The 23,924-nt window shown below is 40.4% G+C and overlaps 1 protein-coding gene across 1 annotated transcript in view; it reads left to right on the top strand.

Moving 5' to 3' along the window:
- The window catches only part of Agbl1 (ATP/GTP binding protein like 1), an 830,193-nt gene that overhangs the window by 172,106 nt on the left and 634,163 nt on the right, over nucleotides 1-23,924 (top strand). The window contains exons 14-16 of the mRNA XM_037198558.1: nucleotides 2,379-2,527; nucleotides 3,998-4,085; nucleotides 11,964-12,108. Coding sequence (XP_037054453.1) covers nucleotides 2,379-2,527; nucleotides 3,998-4,085; nucleotides 11,964-12,108 — 382 coding nt within the window. The remainder of the gene's footprint in view (nucleotides 1-2,378; nucleotides 2,528-3,997; nucleotides 4,086-11,963; nucleotides 12,109-23,924) is intronic.

Raw genomic sequence — 23,924 nt, 5'->3', positions numbered from 1 at the left:
TTAGGATAGTATCTTTACCAAGAAAATTGGCAAATGCTACTTATTAATAAAAGTTTCTCTCTCTCATTTTTCAAATGTTTGTCAACAGACAATGAGGGAACCCATTGGCTGATACCTTAGCAAGGTAAACTGTTTACTACATGCATACATATAGTTTTGTTCCAAATAGCACTTGCATATTTCAGTGTAAGAAACTTCTCTCAGTACATACTTATGCTTCCATTATGCCAAGACTGGACCTGTGGACACAGAAGGGTACGTGACATTCCCTATTCCTTCTCCTGCCCAAAAGTATTAATTCCACAGGGCTGTATTTAGGAGGCAACCACCTTGGATTTCTATCCTTCATTCCAGGGACCTTGCTGTACACCCCTGGCAAAAGCTGCCAATGAGAATTTTATTAATAGAAAATGATTCCACAGGCAAAGGCAGACGAGGGATGAACATAACAAAACTAAAATGAAGGAGATGATCTCTTTCCAGTTGCAGTGAAGTAATCCTTTTACATGCTTCCTTGATGGAACACAATTCTGCCATAGTCTAGTAGACTAGACTTGCTAGTTATACATCCCTTCTTCTATAGGCGAACTTCTGATAAATCATGTCGTCTATAATAGTTAATGGTATAGTAGCCACACATGCTGGAATCATACAACCAGGGCTCCTGCTACCTCTTTCTGGGTAGCCTAGGATTGAGTTGCCTAGCCACTCCATGCTGTTATCTTCTCACCTGAAAAATGAGGATAGTAGTAACATGTACTTCATAGTTGTTTTGACAGAATTAATTGATATCCATAAACCATTTGAATAGTGCATGGCACATGGTAAGCACTCAGTCAACATGGCCTTCTGCAGGGACACATGCTCACCATGACTTTAACACAGAACTTAGAGTAGCTCAGATTTAATATGTCACTTTTGAAGTTAATTTTTGGGAGGAGACTTATATATGATATGATTTTTTTGGTTCTATTTTTGTACATGAACTGCTTCAACAAAACCTGACACATAAGACAGAGACAAGTTAAGTTACTTGGGCTAAAGAAAAAGACAATTACGTCAACTTTGCAACCTATTTCTCCTACTATCAGCCCAGCTTCTGCCTGGTCCCATGGCTTCTGTTTGTCTTTGCTTTTCTTACAACAACATTGGAGTTTGTTATGAAAAATTTTAATATAGGTTTAGGTATGGAAGGAAGAAGAAGAAGGAGAAGAAGAAGAAGAAGGAGGAGGAGGAGGAGGAGGAGGAGAAGAAGAAGAAGAAGAAGAGAGGCAGAGAGACACAGACACACAGACACACAGACACACAGACACACACACACACACACACACACACACAGGTTGAGCTATACATACCCAAATGTAGGCATAGGCTTCTAAAGAAAGAAAATCACTGTTTACACTGTTTCTTATTTCTAAAGTCGAAATCAAAGGACCCAGAAGGTAATAGTTACTTAAGAGTCTCTTAGGTGGATCGTTTTCAGTCCAGAATCTGCCTAAGTTGCTGCCATGGTTCAGTTTCTTTCTCTCTAGATCTGCCTTTGATCAGAGAGCAGCATCCTAAGTAAATCAGCTATAGTTTAGAGCAGCAGAGTAAACTGGAAGAAAATAAACATTTTAGTAAGGATTTTTAATGACTACTTTTTTGAGCTAGCACTGTGAGAACAGTAGATAATGAGAGTCATAGAACCGCTCGTAGGCCTGATTTACACCCCCAGTGGAGTATGCTTCAGCGATTGCATGGTGAGCTCACTGGTGTGGTCCTGACAGCCACAGAGTGAAAGGTGGGACTCCATCAGTTAGCTCTGTTCTACTCTCAGATCCTGTACCAAGCTCCACCCTTCCATAATTATCACTAACCAATGTTGTGCTGGCTGGCTTTGTGTCAACCTACCACAAACTGGGGTTATCTGAAAGGAAGAAACCTCAGTTGAGAGAATTCCTCCATAAATTCTGGATGTAGGACATTTTCTCAGTGATTGATGGGGGAGGGCCCAGCCCACTATGGGTGGTACCATCCATGGTCAGGTAGTCCTGGTTTCTATAAGAAAGCAGGCTGAGCAAGTAATGATGAACCAGCCAATGAGCAGTACCCCTCCATGGCCTCTGCATCAGCTCCTGCCTCCAGGTTCTTACCGTTTGAGTTCCTGTCCCGACTACCCCCAATAATGGTCTATGGTATAGAAGTGTAAGCTCCTTCCTCCCCAACCTTTGGCCATGGTGTTTCATCACAGCAATAGAAATCCTAAATAAGACAAAGGTCATTTACCTGGGGTCAGGAATGGGAGAGTGCGCATGAATTAGGACAAAAAAAAAAAATCACTTTTTTTTTTTTTTAATTTTGAAGAGCAGCTCCAGCGTTTGCTCTTGTTTCTACAGGTTTGAGTACGACTTGTTGATCAATGCTGATGTGAATAGCTCCCAGCACCAGCAGTGGTTCTACTTCCAGGTGAGCGGCATGAGGGCTGCCATCCCTTACCGCTTCAACGTCATCAACTGTGAGAAACCCAACAGCCAGTTCAACTATGGTACGACCTATTGGGGAGCAGGGGGTTTCTGTAGCTATCATGAATGGCGATACTTCTTGATTGTTTGCATTATTGTCAGAAGCCTTTTTGGCATCCCAGAAGGCTTGAGGCTGGACTGGTGGTCTTTGCTTGCCAGGGTGGCAGGACAGTAGCCAGTTAAGGGCTTAGTGCAAAAACACAGAAGACCAATGAATGTACACTATGGTGGTATTTTATTTGTACTGAAATGTGATTTTAATTCTATGTTAATAAGTAAAGTTGCCCAGGGGTCAGAGCTATTAGAGCCATAGAAAGAGCATGGCGGTGGTGGCACACACCTTTAATCCCAGCACTTGGTAGACAGAGCTTGGTAGATCTTTGTGTGTTCAAGGATACAGCCAACATTGGAGACACACACCTTTAAGACCTGGAGGGCTATACTTACAGACAGTGACAAGGCAGTCACGTGTTTGGGTTTACAACCAATGAGAAGGCAGAACAGAATGACTATATTAAAGACAAACACACAGGAAGTAGGTCTCTTTCAGAGAGGTAGGACCACCGCAGGAGGAAGGATAAGGTTTTAGCTCTGAGCTCTGACCTCTTGGCTTTCTCTTTTACATTAGTTCTATGTTTCTTATTTAATAAGATGGTTGGTTACATATACAGTACACAATATTGTAGTACATTCTGAGGTACACAGTTTTAACTTTGGAGTCTGGAAGGTGCTCTCACTTCTGCTTTTTATCTTCTAAATATCACAAAAGTGACTTTTAGATATTGGTCTGCTTGCAGCAAGACAGGAGAGCTGCAAAACCTACCTGAACACTGCTTTATATACCCAGAAAACTCTGGAAATGCGTATGTCCTGATGATCTACTTGGGGTAGCTCACTTGTAATGTATTTGGTGGCTTTGAATGAAGAACAAGCATGGGTACTACCTTTATTTCATACTATATCAGGCTCTGCCTCTATTCCATACTGTCTAGGACAGACACTCATTCCTGAAGAAAGAGAAAATATGAGCCTCGAGTCTTGCATTCATTTCACAAAAGGTGGGGTTTAAGTGTATGCAGGACTGCATTCTCTCTGGGGATTTTAAGGAAGAATGCATGTTGTTTTTCTAATTCGAGAGCTCCTTTCCTCACATCCCTTGGCTTATGACACCTTCCTCTGTAAAGCCAGGAGTAACACAACACCTTTAATGTCTCTGGTCACATTGCCTCTCTTCTCTAGTCAAATCTCTCTTTGCCTCCTTCTGATAAGGACATCCGTGGCTACATTCAAGAACCACAGGGATAATTACCTTGGCTCAATATCTAAATTTAATTAGATTTGCAAAGTCTCTTTGACCATATATAATGAACATTCACAGCACAGCCTTGAGGGATCAAGAACTGGGTATCTTTGGGGGTCACAATTCAGCCTACTGCTCTGCTCTCCACTTGGCTTCTTTTCTTGTGGATTAAGTCTTGCTTTTTATTTTGTAGGGATGCAGCCGACTATGTATTCTGTGAAAGAGGCTCTTCTCGGCCGACCTGCCTGGATACGGACAGGCTCTGAAATTTGTTACTACAAGTATGTCCGTTGGCTTCATGTGATCTGCATGGACATTTGCTCTCAAATTTTTCTTTCTTTCTTTTTTTTTTTCTTTTTTGCTTTCTTTTCTGTTGCTGTTATAAACATCTACAACCTGTTTGTCTGCCACACTTGTCAATGCTTGCCCTGAGGTATTTTAGGTTGCATGTTACTCACATTAGACCCCTATTCAGTAATTTTGGAATTCCTGGAAAATGATTAGTTTTTCTTCATACGATTGTTAAAACTTTTGAGCTGGGTGGTGGTGGCACACGCCTTTAATCCCAGTACTCGGGAGGCAGAGCCAGGTGGATCTCTCTGAGTTCGAGGCCAGTCTGGGCTACAGAGTGAGTTCCAGAAAGGTGCAAAGCTACACAGAGAAACCCTGTCTCGGAAAAAAACAAAAAACAAAAAACCACCAAAAAACCTTTTGAACTTTATCACCAAGTCTTAGAAGTTACACATACTGAAGCTGTAATTCATGCTTCAAGCCTTGGGTCCTCACCTGTTTTCACTGGACTCAATGAACAGGAAGTCTGAGAGGCTGTATCCTGTCCATATGCACATGTGCTTTACTTTTCAAGGGTACAGGGATATGACTAGATGACAAATGTACACATGCAAGCCTTCTTCCATCGTGAAACAGTTTTGTGTACAAAACAAGACAGAGGGTTGCATTATTCATGTTTATTCTTCAATCAACGGCCAGTTTCATCAATTTACTCAGCAGATTTGTGACAAAAACACAAATTATCCATATTCTTAATGAATTAAATGGATTTGTTATTTACATGCCCACTTTTCTTATACGGAAAATAAAATTCAAATACATAAATAGAGGCTAAGAAATGTTAGGACAGGCAGATTTTGCACAATGCCTGTCTAGCTCATTGCTAGATCTCATAAAAATCAATAAGCTAGTGCCCTTTTTATTTATTTATTTTTTTAGCTAATGCAAGACTTAAAAAGACTCTTTCTAAGATTACAGCAGGTCCCTAACACACTACTAGGAGATAATCTAGCATTTAGGATGATTATCAGCATCCAGGAGAAGGAAGGTATATTCACCTAATGTCTCTCTGCCTCAAGACTCTGGGGATGGTATTGACAGGAAAGGTCAGGGGTCCTGTGGTTCTGTTTGGATAAAAGCAGAAATCACTATAGAGACAACACCAGCCCTCTATGCACAGAGCTGAGTTGACTAACATTCTGCAATAAAGGAGTTGGCAGCTTTGGTCCTCGATGTATTAAGATATGGATCCAAGCAGCATTTTCATACATTCTTTAGAAGAATAGCAAAATATTACAACTTGGTTGGTTTTTCCGTTCACAAAATGGCAATTACTTCCTGGCCCACTTATCTTAGGACCCCTAGGACTCCTTTTATGGTACAGGGAGATTTAGGTTAAAAATCACCTCAGGGTTGCAGAGTTCACAATTGCAGGGAACAAATATGGAATCTAATTTTTATTGTGTCAGAAATATCTTTTAATTTCCTCTGAAAACAGTGTCAATAGATGGAAAAGACTTAATATAAAACTTGCTAGGGTCTGAGATAGGAGGATTGCTCAAACCTAAGGTTTTGCATTTTTAAACCAATGGAATAGAGCTCGCCAGTCGGATGCTTTTCTTGGAACTGGGGATTAAGAATAAAGTTCAAGGAGAACAGGTGTCTCCTCGGAGGAGAAAGATGAAGACACATAGCCAAAAGCACAGCACTGGCCTAAGGGAAGCCAGTGTTAATAGCTTTTAGATTCATTAACAAGACAATTGTTATGTGATTAAGGAGTAACAGAGGGGTACGATGAAAACCATGCATGTATAATGTAATTCATTTTTCATATTCCAGCCGTGAATGTAACAGAGATGAATGGATAAGGCTGCTACATTGTGATGCAGTTTGTTTTACAATTATTCACCACAGGATGTTAACACGTTTCCAATAATACAATGTAACAACAGGCTAGATATGTGTAATCTCCATTTGCCCACAGATTACAACACCTCCGTCTATTATGAAATACGTTTACTGAACAACCTCTTCTACCCAGTTTCCCATCACAATCTGTGAATTGATCTGCTGTAGAGAATTTCTTTGTTTCACTCCTGCATTTGTTCTCTCTGGAGTGTTAGTCAGGGGGACCCTTACCTCTTTGTTTCCTACTCTTCTCTGTGTTAGGATGAACTCAGACGCTCTGTTGTCATCATGATCTTAAATTCCCAGTTAGTGTCGTGTTTTAAGGGATATTAGGATGCTCAATGTAATAAGAAATCTGAGTGTGGAAATGCAAGTGAGAAAATGTGAAAACCACACTCCTGAATAGTTTTGACCAAATGTGGTAGTTTTTCACATCTAACCAGATTACTTTTTCACATAGCACTCTTGAGAAAGCTAGGGCGGGAGTTCTGGGGCTCGTCCTTGTACATTTTGCTCTTTTCCTGTTCTGTGTTGTTTGCGATTTCATGATGTCATCAATCTGTGATTTCTAAACAGAACATCACAAAGAAGATCGTCTACTCTGAGAGGGTTAGTTTAGATAAGCTAATCTACAGATCCATCAAAAAAAAAAAAAAAAAAAAAAAAGAGTGTGCTTCTGGTACTTAAATGTTTTGCCAGAAGCTAAAAGCAAAAGGCAGAGGGAGGGCCACGTCATTCCTGCTTTCCTCTCAGGAAAACCCTTGCCAGGGCCATTGATGCTGCGCTGCATGTCACACACGCAGCTGATGTAGAGTTTAGTGTGATTTTTGTAATCTCTCCAGGGAATAAAACAGGGCAGAGGGTTTGATTCCACTGCCCCCAAATCAAACTTGTTTTGTATCTATTCATCCTATATGGTTGACATGGACTTCAGAGACAAGTCAGGTCAATCCTCACACTAAACATTAGAGATTTTAATTGCCTAGATAAACAATACATTCCAGGAGAAATTTTAAGATGGTCTCTGTGTGCACAATTCAGTCATTTCCCCTGCTATACTTTCTATTCTGTTTCCATATCCCACCTACTTCCAAGACCACTCTAACGGAGGCGTGGGGAGGGGATGACTCTGGAGATGGAAGAACCAAATGGGTGGGCTCATTTTTCTGTGCCTCCAGAAAGTAAGCAAGGACACGTTGGTTTGTTTTATTTACTCCCCTGTGGCCTGCTTCTCCGTCTGACTTGTAGCTTTCACACCTTTCCCAGTCCTCTCCCAGCTCTGGTCTAAAGCAATCTCGATGCTGAAGGGCAGAGGGAGGGAAGCTGTAGGCGCTGAGTGGCCATGTAATACACCGCAGCTGATCTCCTCTGACATTTATCTCCGCTTGTGAGAGGAGATGGAACAGCTCATTCATGAAGATGAATGCCACACAAGAGCACTGCCATCATCCATCCTTCCGAGGGATCTCAGGAGAGAGATTTGGTGCTGGATAGAATATAAGGGATGCTGCAGTCACAGGGAAGCCCCTCGACTAGACTGCCGTGCCTTATTAGATCCCATTAGGTAAAATGTTGTACCATTGTTAAAGAGCCTCCGTTGTTGTGAAATTGCCCAATTTGAGGGAGGCTTTAGTGTTTGCTAATTTCATACACACACAGAACAACTGACATGACACACAACTTCCTGGACTATATCTTAGCACGAGTAGAGATGGTTGTAATTTGTAACTGCCTGGTGTACATTTCTTCCTGCCTCATTGAAGGCTTTATGGTCACTAGAGTGTGAATCCTTCTGAGGATGAATGGGTCAGGGAAGGAGAAGCTTTGAACTGTGGAGCAGCTGGGTTTGTGTAGCCTAGGTTGTCTCTGTCCCAACATGACCCGTCTAGGGTCCAGCTGATCTCAAAGCATGCTGATAGTCAGGCTTTTTTTTTTTTTCCATCTAGAAGAGATGCTGAGAAGAGAAAATTGTTCTTGCATGTAAATTTCCACCATTCCTTCACCACAGTGACCTTGGACAAATTAATCAATGTTAGCTTCTTTGTCTATAAAATAGGGATAAAAATGGCATCTGTCTCCACAGAGCAGTTCTGAAGATCAAAGGGCACACAGTAAAACACATAGTAAGTCAAAGACAGTATTCAATTTGTGTTAGTAATTTTTAGTGATAATTACTAGAATCATCTTAAAGGACTCAATTACTGATGATAGAGTCATAGTGTAGAGCTCACCTTAGCTAGCACTCACTGGATTGTTTTATATTCATTTCTTCTTTGTTTTAGACTATAAATTTGTAGCAGTCCTGGTATGTACAGACCAAAACTTCAGATTCTTACTTGCTGAACTGAACAAAATTTCTCTTATCCCTATGTCCATTTCTAAGAGGGAAATGATATAATGAAAGGAATCTTAGTTTCAGGGCAAAGTTCACACCGAGTATTGCTTATGTGGAATTACTCAAGATACTTCACAGAATTGAGCCCCAATGTTTCCACCGATAGAATGTGTAAAAAGTTTTACCTTGAAAGGGTAATTGTGCCTGAAAGGTTATGTTCCCTGGAAGGGTAACATTAAGATTGATGCAAAATAGGTGAGACATCTTAATGATTATCAGGAAATCTTTGCTCCATTTATTCTGTAAACTTCAACTGAACAGTTGCTGTGTTCAGACAAGACACACAAATTCCAAGCCCAACAACACACACAGGAACAAACCTGTTCCTGTCGGTAGGTACCGGCAGCGAGGGAGGTACAAGTGTCAATGGACTATGTGGGATGTTAGAGAAGGATTCCTGGAAGGGGAAGCATTTGAGCCAAGAGAGGGAACAGGAACAATGGAGGTGGCAATGAAGGCTTCCTAGGCCCTTGTAACATTGGAAGCAGCTAATGTAGGAAGGTTGAATGTTACTGCCTTGAAGACATCCTTCAGTATGTTCACACTGTAATGGAGAAAGCAAAAACAACTAATTGGTAGATTTTATTCTACCGTGAACAAGTTGAATCATGGCAGCCACATTTCACTTTAGAGACTTAACAGACACACCGTCAAAGGTCTCTGAAAAACATCGTCTGGAAGCATTGTCACCCCTCTATGGTGTAATTACAAGAGGAGTTCCCAGGGGTAAAGTCTGCCAATTTTTTTTTTTAGATTCATCCAGAAATTAGACTCCTCACTAGAGGTTGCAGGAAAACTTCCTATAGCTGAATTTCCTTCTCTATAAGCTGGTGTTTGGTTTCCCATTCACTTCAATCCTAACAGGATACAACCATCATGGAAAAGGCTAGTTTGCCAGGGAGGAAGTTGATGCCCTCAGCCTATAGGGGTAATGTGAAAGATGTGTGTGTGTGTGTGTGTGTGTGTGTGTGTGTGTGTGTGTGGTGTGGTGTTTACATGCACACATGTGTGAGAAGATTTCAGATAGTCAAAACTGCCATCTGGATTCTTTTCTTCTATCACTTGGATCATGGAATCTTAAAACCACAGACTTAGATCATGCTATTTCTCTTTTCATTCCACTGGACCTGGTCTTTCCTTGGAGCCCAGGGCTGGCTGCAATGGTGAAGAACATAAGGACAGACACAGAGATTTCATTTCCCCCTCTTTCTTGCTCTCTGTAGCAGAGTGGAGGAGGGCTGAGTTTGTGTTGGGCAAATGTACTTGTGATGTGACTTCCGTGTACAGTGGGCAACCTACAAAGCCTCAATACTTAATGCTGCATGCAACTGCTACTCTTCATAGTTCACAGGTAGACCTACAAAACAGCAAGGCCATTGCCAAAGAAGATGACTACAGCTGATTTTTATGTGAGTTTATTATTTTCAAGTCAAGATGCTGACTCTGTCCCCACTGCTTATGAACCTGGTGACAGTAGGCATTTGATCATGTTTCTACCTGTTTTCATATTCATGAACGTGTGTGTGTGTGTGTGTGTGTGTGTGTGTGTGTGTGTGTGTGTGTGCTTGTGTATTGTTTATAGATTGGACACTCTTTCATGCTGTAATGCAGTGTTCCTGGCTCATTTCCCTTGGTTAGGAGCTGTAACTGACCAGTACCTATTTGTTATTCAGCTAGATATAAAGAAAACGTGCCTTTTCATTAGAGCCTTTGCAAGTGCAATCAGAAAATAAATAAAGACAGAACACATGTGCCTCACATGCCTTCTGGGCTGCCATCTGCTTCTTTGCGTACTTTCTAATAACCATAGTCTTAGCTTTTGGAGAAACTTCAAAACTTTGGGGAAATCTGAAAAAAAAAACAGATTCAGTTAGATATCAAGATCTAGATAACACTATGGGGGTAGCTACTCTTTCAAAGCTATTTCTGAAGGGCATGGGAAATAGACTCTATTGGTGTGATTCAGAAGTTGTGTGAGACAGTTGCTTGGTCCTGATGTTGTTAAGGGGTGTGTGTATCTTCTTTCCCCTAGAATGAAAGGCTCAAGGTTGCCATGTGGACAGAAGCTGAAGCAAGCAAAGTATATTGGGCTGTAGCTGGAAGGACTGACAACGTCTCATTCACCTACCCCTAGTTTTATAAATATTGGAACATTAAATAAATAAATAGATATTGAAACATCACAAAGAGCACAGGAAATATGATTGTGTGCTATTAGTTCTTTTTGTATACAACTGCCTTTTTGGCTTATTGTTGGTAAGGAAATCATGAAGACAGCTAAAAGCAGAAAAGAATACCTAGTTTCTATGTTTTACAAGAATACTCAGATAATAATTTGTTTCTTCCTTCTCATTCACCCAAACCCCTAAAACCTCATAATGAGGCAGCAAGCTAATGTCATGCCAAAGGTGGAATTGCCTCTTTGGTGTTATGTGTACTTTGCATTATCATGCAGCCTGGATGATAACATTTCTCAGGAAAGCCTGTACAGCTGTCTCAACATCCACAGGCAAAACGAGAATGTAACTGGCAGCGTGTACGGAAAACATTGCTTGGAATGTACTTCTGGGTACAATTTACTTTGATACTCTTCTCTGAAGTATCAAAATTGCTTCTTCATCTTTGACAAAGGTAAATGTGCATTCTCAAGTTTTAAGAAGTAGAGTCACCTTTGGGATGACAAAGACATTCCTTTGGTAAGAACTTACTGTTCAGTGAAAAGAACAGTCTTTTCAGCTGGAGAATCTGGGTTCAAGTTCTGTATCAGGCACTTCTTGGCTTTAAGGTCAACTAGTTATTCCAAGATTTCATTTCTTCATTTGCGAAATGAGTTATTACAGTAGTAACAAAAGAGGACACGTGTGAATTTTGAGATGGAATTCAGTGTTTAGCAGTGATAGCTATAAATCCATTTGTCAGACACAAGGAGTGTGAGCGGCATGTTGATTGCTCTCCATAGATTCGTGCTGTATTATGTCTTCATCAGAGGAGCGTCTTATTATAGCTGGAGACAGTTAATGCAGAGACTCATAAATGGTCAAGGCACCAAGAATAAATGGTGGTTCTGTTTAGCCCTGAATGGGAAATCTACATCACTCCCTCCAAATCTCAGAACAACACAGAAGAAGGAGCAGGAAGGACATCATGATTAGAGGATGGGTGATGTGCAAACAAAATACAGCTTTTGGACATGGCGCAGCAAAATAAAACACAATTAAAGGAATCAGCTGGGTCTTATATGGTTGTGCAGAGTGACATGGACTGGGGGAACCATAATCTGGGTGGCTGTCTGCAACAGGACAGTAGGAAACAGCATTGCTTCCATCGTCCTCAATGTCTAGGTAGTGCTCATCTGCAGATGCAGCAAGGGAAGCCACAGCGCGTATATCACAAGTGGGAGACACTGGGTCAGGCTTGTGTGTGGCTGAACGGATACATGAGCAGGCAGTGAATTCACTTCCCTGTACCCACAAGCGTTTTTTGATCGTTGAGTGATTGTTCTCTTGTCAATATGTAATCCAGGAGGTTTTAAGGCATTTAGAACTCTGTTTACTTTTTTCTTTAGAAACCACTATCGTCTGAATGCAGCTACCGTGGACGGAGCATCTGGGAAGCACTATTACACCCTCACCTTCGCTGTCACCTTTCCACACAATGAGGATGCCTGCTACCTGGCCTATCACTATCCCTACACCTATTCCAGCCTCATGGTAACGTCCTATCACTTTGTTACCCTGGCAAGAGAGAGGGGACTCTCAGAGGTTTTTCTGAGAATCTTCCAGGGACCCTGGCATCAGGGTGAGCAGGGGAAGTGAGTGCCTTTCTAAGACAGTGAAGATTTTGTCACTAATTTGGCTGATGTTCCATGTCTTTCCCTGGTTGGAGGGCATGACTGGGTCATGGTCAGTGTCGTTCTAAAGACCCAAGTTGTCTACTGGTTGAGAGTAGGAGCTGGGGTCCCTTCTTAGGGGCTGTTTTTAGTAAGTTCACAAGTAGAGGATGAAATTGTTAGATGGGCAGTGAATTAGGGTCAAAATAGGCAGAGATGCAGCGAAGGATTCCTCACTAGATTCGAGAGGCAGATGGGAGGAAAGAGATTCTGTGTCCATGAGTCTGAGTTAGTCTATCCAGTGGCCATGGTGATTTATGTAGAGAGTGCAGCATAAGCCAGCCAGACTCACAGTTACTCCTGGTTTTGAAGCCCCTGCATAGGACAACTTTGAGTAAACTTATGCCTAGACCATGCTGTTTCCTATCATTTCCAAAAGTTAGCAAACTATCACTTTCCCCTAGCTATTTCATAACTCTCCTCTGGAATAATGAGCTACAATATTGTCTACAAGTTGCTTTTATCCTATGTGTTAATACAAAATGTTACTGCCATATTCGTAATATTATATATATGTCTGTGTATAGCATTCAGCCTGAAGGTTGAACATTTTCATTTTAAGGCTATGATAAAGAATAGTACAAGATAACAACCCTTCCAAAGGAATGCTTTGGTATAAATAAAAATCTCCTCATGGAGCAGGCACACTTAAACCACTTGGCTGAGCCCTTGACGCGTTGCAGCTGTCCTTCTTTCCATATGTTGTCTTGCCTACAGAGATATTTTTACTGTTTTCCAGACTGCAGAAGAAGCACAACTAGTGTTATTTGTGTGTCCCCCTTAGAGAGCTCAAGAAGTTAATCTAAGGAATGCACATCTCACATTATGCTGGAACAAGCCATGCCTGTTGTAAGACATGCTTGCTGCCTTTGGGGACACACAACAGGCAGGATTAATGAGTGCCTTCCCATATGTGTATGGTCTTGATTGTAAAGCCCTGTGTATGGAGTATCTACTGGGGAAGGAGATACACTTTTGCACAACTGCTTGCTTTTTCCACTGTAGGAAGAGACATGGGTATAGGACACCCCAGTACCACCACCATTTGTTAGACTACCTTGGACCCTGAGGAGGTCCTTGGGGGAGGTGAGTATAAAACAAACATTCAAAGGAGTTTGGGGGCTTGTCCGACTCACCTGTAACATTTATAGATGCATAAACTGAGGCTGAAAGGTCTGATATGTGGCTGGTGGCAAAGTGGGGAATAGAACACAGGTCTTTTATGTTAGTCCCTGTGGCCTTCCTACTATATTGTAGACACATTGAATAAATACAGTGGACTTCTCTGCTCAGGGATCAGCTCAGTGTAATTGCTTGCTATTAAATTCCATAGCTACTAAAAATCCAGTTTGATAAGTTTTGTAAGTATGTATAGTCATTGAGTTCTGTGAGGATAAAGATATATCTGATGGCCGAGCTTAAATCAACAACTCAAGGATTTTATCTGAAATACTGAGTTCTGTGGTTGTGGTTCAGCTGAATACTATCAAGTTTTTCTTTAATCAAATATAGTCTAATACTTATCTCAGGATGCTCTGATAGACTCTTGGTGAGTGTCTACAAGCTGGTTCAGAGACTGGAATCAGGCTTACATCTTGATTCAGGCCTCTGGGCCACTTGCTTTCTAGAGGCTTGTCTTACTAGAGCACAGGATCTCATGTTTAACAACTTACAAGTAAATGAGAAGTAATTGAGATCAAGGGAAAAGAATTTCATCTTCAAGGTTGACAAAAGAACCGGCAAAGAAGACTCTTCTTAGAGGAAAGAGATGGAAATAGATAGGCAGATAGATAGATAGATAGATAGATAGATAGATAGATAGATAGATAGATAGAAGATAGAGAAGAGATAGATATAGATAGATGATAGATAGAAGATTGATGGATAGATGATAGACAGATGATACATGGATAGATGATGGATGGATAGATAGATAGATTGATGGGATTGCTAAGTGACTTCTGGCCTTTTGGTCTGTTTCTACTAACTATAGAAGTTAGAGAAAATTTAATAAGAAAAGACAGGAAAAATATGTCTCGAAGGGCTTCTTCCTCTTAAATGAGCAGAATAGGGTAAAAAAAAGTAATCTGTTATCTGAAAAGTGAAAAAAATACTCTGAATTTCAGGCTTCATATTTCCAGTGACTGATAGTCTTCGTCCTCTCTAGGTTAGGAGTGTAATTGACTGTGGCTTCACTTGTGAAACTCTTCTTCCCACCACCAACAGAATGAGTGCATTCTGGGACACACACTGGTCATTTTTATTTTTGAACATGTCCTAAAACAGTTCTTTTCCAACTGATCAATGACAAACTAATGTGAATGATGCCCTAAGGATAGAATTAACTGCATGTGACTTGAGGCTTATGTTGAGGGGTGGGAAATAAATTTTCATATGGAATTATGAATCTCTTGTAACAATGATCATGCTTAATAATTGCAAACATTTTCATAGCAAAGGACCATATGCTGGAAATTTTTACTGTGATTATAATTTTCAAACTTTAAAAACACTATTTTTTTCTTATAATAAGAGAATCAGTATTTGGTCCTTTCAAACTGGTATCTTCCAGACGCTTGCCAGCAATTCTGCTGGATAATTGTGCAAATTACAGCGTTAAAATAAAGCTAAGAGAATGAAATAGGATATTATAATTCTGAAGCAAACAAAGAGCTAGGTGTCAGTCAGCCATATCAAGATAGAAGTAGCTGAAAAAACTGCTCAGCTATGTTAGTATTGACTTTTAAAGTACTGAGATGATGGTATGGACGGTATAAGTGGAGCAGTGGTACCACCTGAAAAGGAGGCTCCAAGACAATTTTGGGTGGATTAGGAGGTGAGGAAATGGAATCTCATTGAGAACTTCTATCTGCATAAGCTGGCAAAAGATGAGGAAGGTTGGCATAAGTGGGATTCCTATACCGAGAGAGCGTAATAAAGCTTGTAAGGGGTAGATTATTGGAGCAGAGCTTTTTGTTTTTTCTTTTCCCTGGTATGTATACTCAGTGAAGAAAATGTTGCTACCATCTTCAGAGATGAGAAAAGGAGTAAGAGAAAGACATAAGGGAAATGTAGGAGAGAGAAAAGAGAAGAATTTCATATGTACCTATCTTCCATTTTATAAAGGGTTCAGAATAAATGGAGAATTTCAGAGACATCAAATGGGAAGTGTTGGCTTCCATGTGGTAGATCAAAGAAGCATCTGGCAAGCTATAAATCAGTGTTGTCACATAATCAATTGACAGAGACCTAGGGGCCAAAACAAAAGGCTGATGCTGATGTAGGGTCTTGGTTTCGAGGAGGTGACCATGAAGGAGCCGAGATGTGTTTGAAGGACAGGCTTTTGCCCAAGAGCAGGAAAATGTCAGGTGTCCGAGCTGTTGGGGCAGAGCTGTTTTCTCCGGGTAAGACTTTGATGTAGGCAGTCGTGAAGCATAGTTGCTGTGGTGGCTATGGAACACCTTGGCCAACAGTCAAGGCAAGAAAGTAAGAGCAACAGAGGGTTCTATGATATACTAGTAAGGAACTTAAAGAAGGAGGGCCACCATCCCCTTATCTGAGACTTGTCTTCACTCCAGCATGCACCTGCTGCATGTGGTCTTGGGGGTGCTAGTGAATAAGAAGTAGAAGGCTGACTGAGACCAGGGACTCTTCAGTAGTACTGCTACTTTGAGTCACCCACACACCTGTAAGTAATCCCAATAAACACATTGGTTCACCAAGCTGGTCTTGGGCAGGAGTCACATCTTTGTTCTGCCAGTGGCCTCTGTCCCTTTGGGGAGTAGATGTGTCTCGAGACACCTTCCCAGGAAAGTTCACACCATGAGAGTCACAATGTAAGGACAATTTTCAGAAGTCAGATGGACATGGATGAATCTAGGCTCTGTGTATTCTTGCGTTGGAGCGATGTGCAAAGTTTTAAACTTCTTCCTAACTTAGTTTTCACACCTATAAAATGGAAGCAAAATGGCATTGATATATAGGCTATTATGAATATATGATCATTGATAGATGGAAATTTAAAAGTGCCTACTCCAGTAATCAATTCTAGTTGGTAACCATTAGAGCACTGATGTGGTCTATACTAGGACAGAAAGTATTTAAGTTCAAATAGAAGAAGAGCAAAAGGAAATAAATACAAGGCTAATGATGTCCTCATCACAGTGGTTACTTATTATCTTTACTTTTTAATGGATAATGGATATTAAAGCCCTCTTCTCTTTATAAATGGCAAACGTCCCCCTTATTCTTAGAGTTAGCCCCTGGAGTGTGAGGATATCTCTCAGTGGTAGGGGTTTTCAAGGTGTTCACCAGGTGCTCGTACCCATCAGCAATATCACAGGAACAAAACAGAGGTAATTCCCTTTAAGTTAGGGGGGCTGCTTTTGTCTGATGGGCGCTTGGCTAAAGCATGTCTGGAACTTCCAGTGTGCTCTCTGGCTTAGGTTTTTACTTAAAGGTGTTATTTGTTCCTGTGATGAGACGTTCTGATTATCTGCTGAGTGTACTGAAGTGTCCAGTAAAGTAAGCAGTATAAAAATAAAATAGGCCATGTCTTTAGGGGTGGGCTTATTTTCCCCTAAATTAGGGCACCAGAAAGTGCAGTTCTTAGGGGATCATAACAAGAAAAGATGATTTTTCCAGAGCTGAGTGCTTCCCACTTTGTAAGTGGCCATCAGCAGAATGGCCTGCTGAAGCCAGGGCATGGTTGTTATAGCACTTTAAGAAAGCCCAAGGACTCTGGATACAGCCCCAGGCTAAGGTTATCTGCTTGATCTCCCTGCAGACAGGCCTTTCTCTTTAGGGAGCCAACCTCTCTGGGTGTTGCAGCAATTTCTTTGAACTAGGTGCCGCTTTCACAAAGAAACCCACCCCTGTGGCTTCCACAGGGCTGTAATTAGCATCACTTGGCACTGGCATTCATAGGCCCTGCTTCTCCCATCAAGGATTCCAACAATATCCAATTAAGAGAGCCTTTCTGGACCTGAGGTGGGAGCCTTCAGCTGGAGATCAAGACAAAGCCATTTGAGCTAAAGGAAATCCATAGAATTTTTTTTTATTGGTTGACTGCTTAGTCATTGCCTGTGTGACTAGAGCCAAAATAATCCCCTTGGAGTTGGAGGTGTTACATATTTGGTGCACATTAGGTGATAGGTCCAAAGGGACAAATATTTCATTGAGAGGTGTGGGAGATGGCTATGGGAAAATTACAGTTCATGGGAATGAGCTTAAGTTAATATATACTAGGCATTTGGAGGGTTGTGATGCTAGTGATAATTACACGTGTAATATAAATGAAAAAAATTCAAGCCTGTTACTCCTGCATTTGCTGGTGGGCATCAGGTTGAAGTGCACTGGGAAGGACAAGTTCCCTGGCATGGCAATGTCTTTGTCACTTGTTAACTCACAAGCAACTGTCCTTGATGACTTCCATAGACAAATGGAAAACTGAACTTGCCTCCCATACTGAGCACTAATAATTAAACCTAGGTTTAATTATTAATACAATTATTATGATATCCGGTAGTACTGTCTAGTAAAGCCAGGGTCTCCTGCAGCCTTGACAAGTTGATGTTCTACCATCCTGAGCTGTACTGCAGCCCCATCATTTCATTTATTTTTTATTGTTTGGTATCAGGGACTAAACTTCTGTGAGTTATTTGTAACACAAAATGATAATCACTGCTTTTCCTTGGCAGACTGTCAATCATCCCAGTCCATCTCAGTGAGGACCCTTGTGGCTATGATGACATGAGAAACAACAGAAAGATAGAGTCTGATGCACAGAACACTTTGGAGCAATAATATTTCCAAAAGTGTATTCTACAATACTCCAATTCCCTACATCTTTAAATTATAAGTTACACTTACATATTTATTTAGTGTGTGTATGTACATGTACTCATGTGGACCATTGTGCCCATGTGGAAGCCAGAGAACAACCTGGAGATTTTGGTTTTCTCCTTCTATCATTTGAGTCTTGGGGACTGAACTCAGATCCTCAGGCTTGTTAGCAAACACCTTTACCTACTGAGCCATTTTGCAAGCCCTCCTGAAATCTTTATAGAAAAAAAGAGTCTAGGGGCATATAGATTCACGAAGCTCCGAGTGCCAGTCATTATTCTTGGCACTCACAGGACATGTGTACATAGTAAAGGAGATGAGAAGTTCCACAGCATGAAGGTATTTTCATAGTATTTAACTTACAATTTCTAGTGTTCAGGCTTTGAATGGCTCACCTCCTCTGGCTCACTAGATATTCCAGCATTTATTAACATCCCACTGAATGCACTTTGGGAAAGGCAGCAGGGCAGGTTCTTTGCTTTTGTGAATAATAAGCAAACACCTGAATATTAATCTGTACCTTGACACATCTAAGTCTTACAACAGGGCTTGGGCTAATAGCCCAAGACTGGTTTCCTTTTTGGAATATAAATTTCTTCAGTAAGCTTCTCTTAGGAAAATGTTATTCTATTTCCCAAACAGTTGTTTTATTTTTTGCTATTTTTAAGACCATTTTTTTAAAAATTTAGCTCTAATTTCTCTTAATAATGATCAGAAAATGTGGTTTACATAATTTTTCTTTTTGTTGAAATGCAGTGAATTTTAATAGCCTCATATATAACTAATTGCTATCCCAGTTTCATGGATGTTTGAGAATAATTAAATAAAACATGGTCCCTGTTATGACAACTCCGTAAATGGCAACACCGTTCAGTGGTCCTGTATTACTGTTTTTGCCACTTCTGTTTACCCAAGTCTGTGATGCCATTTTACAGTTTCCCACTCCTGGTGTCATTTTTCTCTTTCTGCTGCTTTGTGTTACATATTTCAAAACCATGTTATTTGATTCTTAAGATTTATGAGTTTTATATGTTCGTTGTGAATTGTGCCCTTTATCAAAATAAGATTTTAAAATCCCATTTAATGCACTTGATCTGGAATATGACTTTGTCATATATTATTGTTGCCTTGCCTGCTTTAATTTATGTTCACATTCCCTCTTAGATCCAATATTTCTCCCTTAAAATGTTAGAGTTTGGGCAAACAAAAATAAAGAGATAATTTAGGAGTGTTTCTCATATACACAGAGCTGCTTTCAAAAATACCACTTATAGACAACATGCATGAGAATGTTAAAAGCAGTAATCAGAATGTTCCTGTCATTTAATAAGGCTGATTTAACCCATTTATACTTACAACATATTTGGTTATGGTTGTCATTTGAGGAGGAGATGTTCTTTTCTGTGTTTTGCTGCAGTCTTTGTTCTCAAGTGCAATGTGGACCATATTTTCTTTGAGTTGTTTCCCCGACTCTTGACTGTTTGCAAACTACCGGTGCTTCATTTTTAGTTCTTCACTATAACATGGTTGAAGTTAATATTGTTTCACCAACAATAGCAGATAGCACTGAGTGTTCCTACATGGCAATTAGGAAAAATGATATATATGCATGTGTGTCTGTATAGGGGTATGAGCACAGGCGTGGGGGTGAGAAGAGAGTGTCAGACCCGTGAACCATTTGACATGGATGCAGGAATGAAACTCATATCTACTGCCATGGCAGTAAACCCTCTTAACCACGAAACCATCTCTCCAGACCTTGCTTTTATTTTTTCATTTTATTTTAGGTCATAACTTTTTATACTCAGTACTAGGAGTTGAGCCCAGGGAATTGCGCATGCTAGGCGAGTGCTCTACCTCTGAGCTACCTCCTTAGGTAAAAATATAAAACATTAAAAACAAAACAAACTCACCTCATCTAAGCTCTCCACTCTGCATATCCTTCTTTAGGGCCTAGCCCAATAATTGTTATCATCATACCACATCAAGGAAACTTCTCTTTGCAACAGACAGAGACCATTAAAGAAACCACAACCAACAAAATGCAGAGTTGTGGAGTCAAGTCCCCAATGATACATCTACAATTCAATTCCCACACCTAAGGCCAAGGGGTTGTTGTGGGAAGCGTGGGTGGGAAGACTGTAAAAGCCAGAGAGAGTGAGGAAGTTTTCTGTGAGAATATGTCTTCTAATAATCTCAGAAGCTACACCATAAAGTCTCATAAGCATGACTGCCTAAACATGACCTGAACAAGAACAACAATGCGAGGCAGGCTTTTCCCCTCCAGGGAAAGTTCAGGAGGCACCAACCATAACTAAGAACTCTAAGCAACTAAGGAATGCTGGGAGCTGGAGAAATAGTCTTCCCCAGGGGAGAGAACATCATTTGGCTATCAGATATCAAATGATCAGCCCTGAAAACATACATATAAGTAACAATCATCTATCACCTTTATCTATCTATCCATCCATCATCTACCTGTCTGTCTATCTATCTATCTATCTATCTATCTATCTATCTATCTATCTATCTATCTATCTATCTACCTATCTGCAGGCGCATAATGAAAGTTAATGAAAAGAGAGGTCATGAATTTGAAAAAGAGCAAGGAGGGGTATATGGGAGGGTTTGGAGGGAGGAAAGGAAAGTGGGGGAAATGATGTAATTATATTAGAATCTCAATAAAAAAACCTTTTAAATTTTTTTACTTTGAGACCAAGGCTTATTAAGTTCCCAGGCTGGCCTTGAACTCTCTTTGTAGATCAGGCATGCCTTGAAATGGTCAGCCTTAGCCTTCCAAGGTGCTAGCATTATAGACTTGTGCCACTTGGCAATAGATATTTTCTCACATTGTTTTTTTTTTTTTCTTTCTGAAGTTAGCAACCACTGCGTGAAGGAGGGAATATTATTTTAATATGAATTTCAAAGATGAAAAACTGAGTCATAAGAAGGATAATATTTATTTAAGTCTCTACAAAAGCATAGTCAGAATGTAAACACGGGCAGTGTGGCCCAAGCACCTTGCTCTTTCTAAGCCTTTCTGTTGTGAGTCTTTAATGCTTTTTATTTTCAGGAATCAAATATTGCTGTGTGTGTGTGTGTGTGTATGTGTGTGTATGCACTGAAAAAGTTAATATTTGTTTTAATTTATTCCCCTTTCATGTATCTGTTTTTGCTTTCATTTCTTGTAAAAGTCATATGTATTATTTAGAAACTAGTTTTCCAACAGTTGTGCTGATTTAAAACTTCTTTAACTACTCATGATCATAAACTTGATAGAAACAGGGTTATTGGATTAAAATCCTTTCTATTATCAATCTCCAAGCAGTGCTTCATTTGTTCTGGCATCTAGTTCTGCAGAAAGGAGTATAAGCTAAGAAATTTGTGTAGATACAAGTATGATAGGATTATTTACACACATACTGACAGGCACCTACAGTGAAACACATACACTTTAAAAATAGACTTAATTACAGGTCCAAGTTTTAGTCTGTTCCAGGGAGGGTAGTGCTATCAGGTTTAGGATAACAACCAAAAAACATCAGAGATGAGGTCAGGGTTTACCAAGAATAAACTTCATCTGTAGGAAAGAATGCAGGCAAGGCAACTGGATAGAATGTAGGGAGAGGACTTGTTTGGGGTCTCCGGAGTCTCCAGAGCAGCTTTCTTTGATCCTCTCACTGTTTGTGATGGGACAGCATGGTCTGAGAGGTGATGCTGAGCAAACGTTTAGGTACTGTGTCAGCCTGGGGAAGTTGTGAGCCCTGGTCCTTGAGCTTCCTGGCCTCTGTCCTGTGTGTGTCTGACTAGAGAGAAAGAATATGACAAAATCTTGACAGTTTCTCAAAGGGGGAAGGACAAAATGAGGATACTTATTGAAACTTTGAAGTCCAGTATAAAGGTAGGTAGTTTAATGTGGGGATGGGAGTAGGCTTAGGTAAGAATTATGGCATGGTTGTTTCAGATTTGTGGACAACATAAGGTGATGATTTTGAAGAGAGAGATTCAAATGGTTATGGGGTGGAGTTTTGATGGGTGCTCTATTTTGTTTTCTTGGACAAGAGTCTTGTAAAATAGTAAAGGTCATGTCAATGTGGACAGTAAGCCCTAAGGGGTGAGTGATTTTGTTTATCAGTTTCAAGGAGCATGTGACTCCAGGTCAAATTTTTTTGTTGTTTGTTTTTATCTCCTCATCTTCTGTCTCCCTTTTCCTCTCTTCCCCTTCCCTAATGCCTTTTCTCTCCCCTTCCCTCTTTTCCTTTTCTGATTCCTTTTTTCTCCTCCTCTTCCTCTCCCCCCCAAATCTCTCAGTTTTGTTTTCTTTCTTTGTTTATTGACATGGAGCCTCCCTGTGGAGGCCAAGCTGGCCTTGAGCTCACTAGACAGCCAAGGCTGGCCTCAAATCAGCTATCTTCCTGTTTGCCTCTTGAGTCTTGAACTTACAAATGTGAGCCACGAGGCTCAATTCCAGGTAAAATTTCCACGTGCTCTTGAGGTAGAAGAAAATCCACAGAACTATGTGGTTCTCTTTGTTCCTCTTTTCCCATGAGTCTCAGATAGTTCAGTACTTAAATATTTATAGCCATGCTGTTTTCTTAAACTCCATTTAGAACATTATTTCCCTTGTTTTTTGTTATATTCATTTTCTGTTTCTGCTGCAGCAAATTGTCATAAAACTTAGTGGTTTAAACAAGAATTTAAAGAAAAATGAAATTAGAAGTTTGATATATATGTCTTTGGACGAAACCAAAGTATTAGAATGTGCCCCCTTCTGAAGTCTGAAGGAGTCCTTTTTTTTTTTTTTGCCTTTTTTTTTAGCTTCTGGAGTTTCTCATACATCTCTGTTGATTGTACCATTCTCTATCTTCCATGGCAGGATAGCAGGCTGGGTGGTCATTGGTTCTCAGTAGCCAGGAAAGATTCTCTGCTTTTAATTCCTTATACTTATATTGACCCCAACAGGTTAAGCCAGGATAGACTCCTTGTCTTATGGGAATCTTCATCTTATAGCCTCTCTGTCCATTTAAGATTAAGTACTCATAGGTTCTATAGGTAAGAGCATGGTTGTTTGGGGGACATAATCCTGCCCATGTATAAACACTTCCTCTACACTATACCCTGCCACAATATATTCACAAATATTCTTATAAGATGTGTGTGTGTGTGTGTGTGTGTGTGTGTGTGTTTTATTTACCTAGCAGGCTCAATCATCAAGAGAAAAGGTAGGTTGCTTCTTCTATTTGTTGATATCTACCTGATTATAGTTAAAACTTGATACCTGAAGCTGGATTTTGTCTGTCTATCAATCTCCTGTGTTGCTGTGGGGCTGGCCGTGCCCTCTCTGGTTGTTGAAGTCACTGTAAGCAGATGGGGGTCACAAGGTATCTCTAGCATGCTTTAAGTAGTCCCCTTGTTTTTGGTTAGTGAAAACATCAGTGGTCTTAAAGGTTGTTAACTAGGTGTCCTTGTTTCAGTGGCTTTCCCATCTTTTATGTAATTCAGTGCTTTCAACTAGTTTTTAAATTTGGAGGCAGAGTAGGAAAAAATTCAGTTGTTATTGGCCAGTTTCCCATTAACTTAGCATCCCATAGGTAAACTGTTTTTGGTTTTCCTTCAAGATGTTCATAGCTTTCCATTAATGCCTGGACCTACTAGATTCTGTGCTGCTGGGACTCATGGTTTCATGGTCTCCAGTGCTCTGGTATTCTCTGTGTTCATGGTAACTACACTGTAGTGATGGGAAGAACATTTTTTTTTTTTTTTTTTTGGTTTTTCGAGACAGGGTTTCTCTGT

The sequence above is a fragment of the Peromyscus leucopus genome, chromosome 1 (assembly GCF_004664715.2).
Source record: "Peromyscus leucopus breed LL Stock chromosome 1, UCI_PerLeu_2.1, whole genome shotgun sequence".
In the NCBI taxonomy this organism is placed as follows: domain Eukaryota; kingdom Metazoa; phylum Chordata; class Mammalia; order Rodentia; family Cricetidae; genus Peromyscus; species Peromyscus leucopus.
Note: the sequence above shows the minus strand (reverse complement) of the source record. Positions and strands in the feature narration are given on the sequence as shown.